Source organism: Molossus molossus, unplaced genomic scaffold (assembly GCF_014108415.1).
Source record: "Molossus molossus isolate mMolMol1 unplaced genomic scaffold, mMolMol1.p scaffold_m16_p_15, whole genome shotgun sequence".
NCBI classification, from domain to species: Eukaryota; Metazoa; Chordata; class Mammalia; order Chiroptera; family Molossidae; genus Molossus; species Molossus molossus.
In genome coordinates this window covers 67,397,339-67,406,769 of record NW_023425350.1, presented here as the reverse complement: position 1 = coordinate 67,406,769, position 9,431 = coordinate 67,397,339, and the positions used below count along the sequence as shown (strand labels likewise).

At 60.4% G+C, this 9,431-nt stretch overlaps 1 protein-coding gene and 1 long non-coding RNA gene across 2 annotated transcripts; both read left to right on the top strand.

Annotated features, from left to right (window-relative positions):
- Window positions 1-2,987: 2,987 nt before the first annotated feature.
- On the top strand, window positions 2,988-5,797 carry LOC118630580 (ral guanine nucleotide dissociation stimulator-like). The gene is made up of 6 exons (XM_036262439.1): window positions 2,988-3,139; window positions 3,714-3,821; window positions 4,448-4,638; window positions 4,774-4,848; window positions 4,936-5,126; window positions 5,747-5,797. The coding sequence occupies exons 1-6, from the start codon at window positions 2,988-2,990 to the stop codon at window positions 5,795-5,797; spliced, it is 768 nt and encodes a 255-aa protein (XP_036118332.1).
- A 241-nt stretch (window positions 5,798-6,038) lies between these two features.
- LOC118630522 lies at window positions 6,039-7,080 on the top strand. Its single transcript, XR_004959664.1, has 3 exons — window positions 6,039-6,102; window positions 6,448-6,551; window positions 7,043-7,080. It is a non-coding gene; the product is annotated as an uncharacterized LOC118630522 (long non-coding RNA).
- The last annotated feature ends 2,351 nt before the right edge of the window (window positions 7,081-9,431 follow it).

Here is a 9,431-nt window from a genome sequence, read left to right as displayed (position 1 = left end):
CCCGCGGGCGGGAGGAAGACTGGTGAGCCCTGGAGGTGGCTGTTCTGGAGGCTGGGCCAGCAGCAGAACCTGGTTTCAGTTCAAATGGAGGGTAATGTGAGCGTCTGTAAGGAGGCTGAGTTTCCAAAAGAGCAAGAGTTTCAGGTTGGAACTCCGCTCTCTCCTCAAAGCTGGGAACCTGGTCCGTTCCCAGGGAGCTGTGGGGAGGGCTGTGGTGGGTGTCCGTGTACAGGTATGGAGGTGACATGGGCAAGCAGGGTGAGAGGTCAACAGCCCAGAGGCTGCGGGAGACTCTGATTGGAGGAAGGGGGGCGACCTCACTTCCTCGGTGATACCCTAACAGAAGCTAGAACTCTGGTAACCAGGGACCCCTCGCCAGGTCAGTTGACTGCAAACGGTCAAGAGGACAGGATGTATCGTTGCTGTTTCCCGACTCCCCGAAGCCCTGGGCTGAGGAAAGCCCAGAGTGCGGGGTGTTTCGGTCGCTGTAGACATTGGCGCAAACCTCGCCGTGGACGATTCTGGCCATTTGGCACGAGGCGCCCTCAGGTAACAGGGCAGCCCAGGGCCGGCTAATCCAGGCCAGACCCCAACTGTGACCCTCCCTGGGCAGCCCCACGCCCCACTCCCCTCATCCTGGTGTGTGTGTGGCGGGTGGAGAAGAAAAGTGTGGGATGAGGGGCACTCGTCCTGGGCAGGAGCAGGTCGTTAGGTGTCAGAAGTCGGGAGGGTCTGTCATGTTCATTGCCCAGGTCACGGCTGGCAGGAAGGGAAGATGGGTGCTGGGACCAAGTCCAACAACCCACTTGCTACTCAGGAGTCCTCAAGGTGTCATCGTGTTCCCTCCCTGCCTGGAGGTCTTTGCAGAAGCCCCTCTGTGCCTGATCCGGGGGGCAGAATTTGTGGTGGGCATCTCCCCCGTGAGAATGGCCAGGCAGGCCCCTGACGCCTCCTGCCGGGAACCGGGCTGTGTCTTTGCAGAGGCCCGCCCCAGAGAGCGTGGAGGAGCCCACGGATGGGTTCACTTACACCATCAACTGCTACAAGGGACAAGGGTACCAGGCCAGGATCACCGTCCAGTGCCGGTCTGAGGTGAGAGCTGGCTCAGAGGGTTCTCCACACCCATGAGCTTGACACGACTGGGGTGGCCCAGAACCCAGACCCAAATCTGGGGACTCCCCCGGGGGCCTCCAAGGCTTTCCCCCTGGGGTGTGCACAGCCCAGCGCACAGAGGGACCTGGACCTCCACTACCCCGCCAGCCCTCTGGGAGGGTCAGGAGCCGCCCCACACTGGTAGGAAGCGCAGAGGGAGCCCGTGTTTCTCTGCCCCGAGACCACGAGCACGGTCCCGTTCGCTGTTTTGTTGTTGAACTGCCCGCCCCAGGTGTCCCTGCAGACCTGCTCCAAGTCTCCACATCAGCACACGTATCACATGGTCTGTACACAGAAGGGGGAGGACAAGGTTAAGCTATTCCGTCCATTTCTCTGCTACTTGTCATCGCAGACACCTGGGGCCCTGCCCCGTCAGGAGCTGTGGCTTCTCTCGTGTCCATAATATCCCATAAGGCAGGGGTCGGCCACAGCGATGCCCTTGCAGTGCCGCTGGACCTTGACTGTGGTGCAGTCCAGGGGCCGTGTCAGCAGTGCGGCCGGGAGCACTGAGCGCCTGTGGGAGTTTGCTCGGGCTGCCGTGACGTGGGCCCGCACTGGCTGTGTGAACACAGAGGGTAGAAGGGGGAGGGGAGGGTGTCAGCAGGCTCCTTTCTCCCGAGGGCTGTCTCCTCAGCTCGTAGCTGGCGGCCGTCTTCTCTCTGTGTCACATGGACTCCCCTCTGCGCGTCCATGTGTCCTCCTTTGCTCCTCAAAGGACACCAGTCCTATTGGGGGACCCACCCCACTGAACTCACTTAAACTTAACTACTTCCTTAAAGACCATGAGCCCAAATACAGGCATGTTCTGAAGTTCTGAGGGTTACAAAGTCATGAAATTCGGGTGACACAATTCAGCCCCCAACATATACTGTCCCCAGGTGGGGATACCTGCCCAGGGACAAGACAGCTCTTGGCAGGACGTGCACATGTCTGTCCTCACAGCTGCAGGCGGATCCACATCCAGAGGCTGTGGCAGTGAGGTCGCCAACAGCACTTTCTGGTGGTGGCTGCTGCCTTGCTCCTGCCCGGCCCAGGGATTTCTCACTCATTGAAATGTTTACCAATCTGACGTCAAGCTGCCCAAGGCAATCAGTGTTCCTTGATTGGCGATTGCCTCTGGGGTACCTGGACTCACCTGCCAGCTTTTCACCAGCCACGTGGATTTGCTCTTTCCTGCGTCATCTGCTCAGATCCGGCCTGGAGTCTCCAGGCATTGGCGTGGAATCTAGGATCTCTATAATGAGAGTCTCAAAATGCCCTTTAATGTAAAAGGAGGAGAAATAAGTGTCTTTTTTGAAGTCAGTGGCTTTCTAGGTGTGTGTATCTTGTACACTCTCTCTAAACCATGGAGCAACAAGGTTCCCAGACAAGGTCCATGTCGGGACAGATGAGTCTCAGGTAGCTGAGAGGGAGCATCATGCAGGACAGTTCTCAGTTCTGACCTGTATGACCTTGAGCAGCCATCTGACATCCTAAGCCTCTGGGTTCACATCTCCATGGTGGGGATGTCTGCTGAGGACTCATGGAGACAATGTCCTTTACACAGACTATTAATACAAGAGGTCTGATGTTCTGCAGCTAAAAACATGCCTGGGTCACAATTGTATAAGCATCCGCCACCCAGCAAATTTACATGGTGCTTTAAAACCTAGAACCTCACTGGGCATGGGCACCCCTGTCCCTCCTCTCACACATGTCCTGAGGGCTGGCAGTTCTTGGGTGAGCTCCAGACCTCCATCCTCCTGGGTTCATGGTGATGCCACTGACCTGATGTCCCTCCTTGTCCCACCCAGTGTGCAGCCGAGTTAACTCTTGACCTCCGTGAGGCCTGCAGGATGCGTGCCCTCCAGGAAGGCACACTGGAGAAGATGGTGGCGTCCATGGTACCACCTTTCCCGAGTGGAAAAATTCCCCACATCCCCACCTTAATGTCTACCCACCAGGCCTTCTCCAGAGCCCAGCTGTTCCTGGACCAGCTGTTAACTAGGTGAGCGCACGCCCCCTAGTGCTGATTTGGCCCCCTGCTAGCCCTGTGTCCTGAAAATGTCACCACATCTCTCTGAGCCTCAGTTTGCTCCTCTGAAAAGTGGGTGATAGAGGATAAACCTCATGAGGTTCTTGCAGGGACTACTGTGGGGACAAGCCATGGCAGGTCTGACCTGCTGCCTGGTTCTGCAGAAAGGGCTGCTGGGCGTGTGCGGCCGTTCTCGGCACTTATTTCTCTCTCCCCGTGAGAAGTCCCCTGACACATCCAGCGGTGGCCTGTGGCAACTGAGTTTGGAAAAGCACATGGGAAAATGTCTGTCAAGCAGTTTGAGATTCCACCTGGCTGGTCCTTGGTGTGGCCAGATTAGGGATGTCTGGGGACAGCATCCCCAGGCCCACTAAGAGGTCTGGATGGTTCTGGTTGGAGTTCACTGACTGGACAATGTGCATTGAGCTCCTACTGCCAGCAGGCACTTTGGAGACACTTTGCCTGACTCAGGGAACAAAGTAGACACAGTGCCTGTTCCTCAGTTCTAGTCAGCATGTCAGACTGTGACACTAGATGTCATTCTCAGGTGCTGCCCACCTTCCATCAGATCTGATGCCATCCAGGTGTTCTCTACATCTGGAAATATGCAGCCATATAACGACCAGAGTGACACACCCCAGGACCAATTGAAAAAGTGAGTGGTCTTTGGGTCCAGAAAGAGGCCTCCTGTGTCAACAGGATGAGGGGCTGCAGGTGGACAGGGGCTGGCAGAACCCTGATCTTACACGTCTGCTGATTCCCAAGGGAGGACTGAGGTCTGGTGGCTTCCACTCCAGAAGAACAGGGTCAGAGAGCACTGTGGGTGGGCTCCCTGGCCTCTTATAACCAGAGGGGAGGCTGGGTGAGCTGTCCCCAGGAGTCCCATCCCCACCACAGACCATCCTGCGCTGCCTGCTTTCTCTGCACCCACTTCCCTGACCACCATCGCCAGGCCCAGAACAGGACGTGGGGAGCAGGCTGCTCACACCCTGTCTCAGTCCTCAGTCCAGGTGCCCAGTGCTCAGAGGGCTGGGTGGGCAGTGCGCAGGCCTCCAGGACAGCTCTCGGGGGAAGAGGAGACTCACACAGACTCCGTGTTAGCCTGCTGGGTCACCAGGCCTGCGACTCCCAGGACAGCCCCAGGGGCAGGGGATGGCATGGGGCTGACCCCTGGATGGGCCGGGCAGGCATACGGGCCCCGTCTGAAGCAGGGTGCCATGAGAGGGCCGTGCGGGAGGAAAGACCAGGACTCTGACCCCGCTGCCCTCCTGCCTCCCCCAGGGCCGTAGCTTCTGTGATGGGAGCCTGGCCGGACCAGATACAATATGTCGGCCAGCCCCTGCTTCTCCCCTGGTTCACCCTGAAGCAGGCCCTCGTGCAGGGCCACCTCCCTGCCTCATACCCGCTGGGCCATGTGCTCAGCCTCTGGGTGGAGCTGGAGCATCTGGAGCCCACGGAGGCAGAGCTGGAAGGTGAGGGGCCTGCAGTCTGGGAAGACGGGCGGGGTGGGTGGGCTCAGGGGCCGCAGTTCCCCTGGGGGCAGTGGCATCTTTCCGTCTCTGGGGGGGCACGGGAAAGCCAGGCCTGCGTGTGAACTGTCTCTTCAGCTGCTCCAGAGGCTCCCCCAGAGCCCCAGCGCGCTCCAGAGCCCGAGGAGGGGCCTGCCCAGGGGCCCGTGCCCGGTCCCGCTGTGCCAGTGCTGGAGCCAGTGTCACCTCCCTCAGCCCCTGGGGGCCTGGGGCCAGCACCCGCCTCACCCTCCGCCCCAGGGCCGGCTCTCCAGCAGGAGCCACCTGGACCACCAGCTCTGATCCGAATGCCAACAGCAGAACCAGCTCCATGCCCAGCAGCGGACCACCCCCCGGCTGGGACCACTAAGCACCTGATAAAGGAGGAGAAGCGTCACATCCTGAGCTTCCCTCCAAGACTGGTGGCAGAGCAGCTGACAGTGATGGACGCGGTGAGCAGTGGGGCTCTGGGGAGAGGGGGGGACAGGCCTTCCCTCTGCCCTCAGCTGCCCCGACCTGCCTTTTCTGATCTGAACTCCCGTGATCTGGATCAAATTGCACCTCCCCCACTGACGAACCATGTGTCCAGGGCAACTTTCTCAACCCCCAAGCCTCGCTGCCCACCTGTGGACAGTGGGGGTGGACACGTGCAGCACCAGTTGCTCAGAGTGGCTGCAGATTCCAGGAGGCAGATCAGACAGAAAGCTGGGCGGGTCCTGGTCCGGTAGGTGGGAGGGGAGCTCACTGCGTGCAGCCAGGGCTGTGGGGCTCCCAGCCATGTGCCCATGAGGCTCAGCGGCCTCCACACTGATTAGGCCCTGATGTGTACTTTCCTACAAGGGAGACAAACATAGAGCCCATGGCTGTAGCTGCCACAGGGCATGTGCCCTGAATGGGGATTTGGACCAGAGGGGTAATCAGGATGCTGGAAGATGCCCTCTTGTGGTGAGTGGACTTGAGCCGCATCCTCGAATTTGGAGTCAGTGGGGATGGGCTGGAGGCAGATGCTCCTGTCCCTTCCCCACCTGTCCTGGGCTCTGGGTCATCCAGTGCTGGGTCCCTTGGTGGACAGAGATTGAATCCCAGGGACTCCAAGGCTCAGGCCACATCCTCAGCTTCTTGAGCTTCAGTCTTTCCCAGTGACCCCTGCAGGGGGTTGGGGACACTGAGCTGGGTGTGGCAGGGTTGGGTGACCCTCCCCTTTCTCCCTAGGAGCTATTCAAGAGGGTGCTGCCCCACCAGTGCCTGGGCTCCGTCTGGTCCCAGAGAAACAAGCCTGGCAAGGGACACCTGGCCTCCACCGTCCGTGCCACCGTCACGCAGTTCAATGATGTGGCCACCTGTGTGATCACCACCTGCCTTGGGGACCCTAGCATGAGGGCCCGGGACAGGGCCAAAGTGGTGGAGCACTGGATCAAGGTGGCCAAGGTATGTTATGGGAGGCCCAGTGCAGTCCCTATGCGGAGCCTTGAGAAATGCCTCTGCTGCTCTATCAGCTCTCGGGACTGAGGCCTGAGGCCGAGCCCAGCACAGTTCCCAGGTCCTCTCTGCCAGGGGCCCGCTGACCTTGACTCTCAGGTCCCGGTGGTGGGAGGCTCACTTCCTCCCTAGCTCCTTCCTCGGGTTGAGCTAGGATCCTCCTCTCTGTGAGTGCTGGTCTTTGGGTGCTCACCATGCCCACCCTGAGCACCTGTCCCACCCAGGAGGGGTGTCAATGGAGGGGACTGAGCTAGAGCTCCAGCTGCCACCTCACAGCCGTCGCTCCCCTCCCAGGAGTGCAGAGCCCTACGGAGCTTTTCCGCCCTGCACGCCATCCTGTCCGCTCTGCAGAGCCTGTCCGTCCACCGTCTGAAGAAGACGTGGGGGAAAGTTTCCAGGTGGGTAGGCCTCTCCCCAGAAGAGGATGGGTCGGGTGTCTCTCATATGCCCTCTAATGTCCCCTCAGGAGCTGGCACCTCCTGGGAGTCAGCCACCCCTGGGGACAAGGACTGGGCTGCTGGGCGGGGTCTCTAAGCCTCCCTGGGACCTCAGGCTGCCAATTCTGCCTCAGGAATCAGTTCCCCTAAGTGCCAGAGACTGGATTGAGCCCCACTGGACATTTTCAAGTGTTTATACCACTAGAACCCTAGGCCCAGTTGAAACCAAAACTGGTCAAAACAGAGCTGCCCCATAGAAATGGGAATGGGGCCCAGGTGACCCACAGGAGAGCCCCGCCCAGGCCACGGAGACCTTCCTGCTGGGAGGAACCCAGTGAAACCCTCACCCCAGCGCCTTGAAACACTGGACTGTCAATTAGATTTTTGCCTTTAACAACTCCCCTCCCCCCGCTCATTCTTTGTAAACATGTCTCCCTCCTGCCCCGGCTCAGGAGGAGCTCGGCCACACTGAACACGCTGTGTAAGGAAGACAACTCCGGGGCCCGCGCACAGCTCAGCGAGGTAGAGCGGAGGCTGGAGGTCTGGAAGGGGCCCTGGGCTGGATGTGGCTTCGATAGTTTGTCACTTAAAGATTCTCTGCAATGTTCGCCCTCTGTCCTGAGTAAGAGGAAGAGGGCTCTGTTTGGCCCTTGGCAGGGGGCAGCTCCAGGGCAGGAGGCCCGGGCCTGGCCCACAGTGATGCTGGCTGGGCGGCTCCGGGACGGGTGCAGGGCTGGCACACTGAGCGGGTCTCTGGCTTCCATGCGGGGCCAACCCACTGGCAATTAGCTTCTTCCAGGCTGTTGGGTGAATGGGGTAGGTGGGCACCTTTCTTCCCAAACCAGCCCCGCCTGGCCTTGGAAGCCAGGCCCCTGCTGCTCCTCTGTCTTCACCACCCCTCCAAGGGGAGCGCACCCTGCCTGCCCCAGGGATGGGCACTGCAGGGGACTCCCATGGGCCAGGGGAACACAGGGCTGCTTGGCCTCAGGTCCCACTTGCTGGACTAGAGACAGAGAGGTGTGCCTTCTGTGACTTCCCACTGTGCCTCTGTGACTTCCCACTGTGCCTCTATGACTTCCCACTGTGCCCTGGAGCACTCACTGCCAGTCAGTCAGTCAGTCAGTCAGTCAGTCAGTCAGAAAGGGGCAGGGGCAGGCCCCAGGCCCAGGGGCACACACCCAGGGAGCGTTGCAGCTGGGAGCAGTCTAGAATCCAGGCTTCTGGAGTCAGAGTGGCACTGGTACCAGCTGACTTGGGCCAGCTGTCCAGGGTCTGAGGTCAGGGGTGGTGGGGGAAATGGGGTGAGGAGGCATGGCCTCATGACCCTGTCCCGGACCCTGGCAGAAGCGGCCCTCCAGGTTTGCCACTCTGCTGCGGACCCTCCGGGGAACTCGGAAGAGGCCGCACAAGAAGGTGAGTGAGCCTGTCTGGGCTCCAGGGTCAGAGGAGAGGGGCTCCGCCCTCCCAGCTGGAGGCCTCCAGGTCAGGAGAGGGAGGCCTCCCTCCTCCATCCACCTCCTGTTCCCACAGAGCCTGCAACCCTCCATTAGCAGGGACCCAGGGGGGGCCTAGAAGAGCTGGGTGCACCATGCCTGTGGGGGAGGGGCTGGGCTGGGACCACAGGCCCTGTGATTGGCCAGCAGTAGGCCCTGGAGGTGATGAGGAGGAGTTCCTGGACAGTGAGGGAAGGGGCCATTGAGGGGAGGCTCTAAGGGTCCCGGGCTGCTCCATGTGGGGTCCCTGGGGTGGGACAGGAGGCTGAGGGTGGGAAGCTTTCAGGGGATTGTCCGTGGGGCCAGCTGAGAACAGGGGCTCATCCCACCCTCACCCTGATTGCCTAGTGTGTTCCCTTCCTTGGCAAATTTCTGACTGACCTGGAGATGCTGGACACTAAGTTGGAAGATTATCTGGAGGTGAGTGTCCTGGGACCTGGGGTGGGTGACCAGGGTTGACATTTGGGGAGAGAGAGGCCCTGTACTGAGCCCCTAGTTCTCAGCACAGCTCCCCCATGGAGATGGGCCTCATGCCCTTTCTAGGGACCCATGTGCCCCTCCTCTGGAGCCCAGAGTTTGGCCTCTCCCCAAGTCCTGTCTGTTTGTGTTTCCTGCCCCCTCCTGGGACCGGGTGGTACTGCATCATGAGAAGGGGTGGGCATAGGGGCTTGTCAGGGCCAGGGGCTCTTCCTGATGGACTGGGGCTGTCTGCCTTCCAGGGGAACCAGATCAACCTAGAGAAAAAGGAGAAGGTGAGCAGCTGTGGCACCTCCTGCGGGCAGGGGAGGGCAGTGAACATCAGAGGGCCCTCCCAGCACACTCCTGAGCTCCACCCCGCATCTTACACTCACTGGGAGAGTTATGACAGCAGAGGGAGACCCTCCAGGTGGTGGCTGGGGTAGGGGGGTGGCATCAAGGAGCATTGCCTGGAGGAAGGGCTGGCGAAGCCCATCTCTGAGCACAGGTAGGGCCTCATGGAATTAGGGGGAAGGGCGGTGCCCATGTGTGCAAAGACCCAGGACCTGTCCCCACGCCACTGCTCACCCCGCTCGGCCGTGTCTGCACCCTCTCCTTCCCTCTGGCCCCAGGAACAGAGAGTCATGGAGAAGATAGTGCTGCTGCAGGAAGCTGCCAACATGTATGAAATAGAGCCCGAGGAGCAATTCAGGGCCTGGTTCTGGGCCCTGGAGCGGCTCAGCGAGAAGGAGAGGTGAGGCCGGGCAGGAGCCGGGTGAGGGCGGGGTGACTCCCCTGCGGGCCAGGCCAGAGAACCTGTGTCCATGGCTCCCAGGTCAGCCCCCGCCCTTGTTGTGTAGCAACCCCTGGGGCACCCGACCCTGGGAGAGAC

Coding starts and splice junctions, on each gene's coding strand:
- LOC118630580 (XM_036262439.1), top strand. CDS start 2,988: ATGCGTGCCCTCCAGGAAGGCACACTGGAGAAGATGGTGGCGTCCATG. Junction 3,822..4,447: donor CCCCAGGACCAATTGAAAAA/GTGAGTGGTCTT, acceptor TGCCTCCCCCAG/GGCCGTAGCTTCTGTGATGG. Junction 4,849..4,935: donor TGCCCAGGGGCCCGTGCCCG/GTCCCGCTGTGC, acceptor CCTCCGCCCCAG/GGCCGGCTCTCCAGCAGGAG.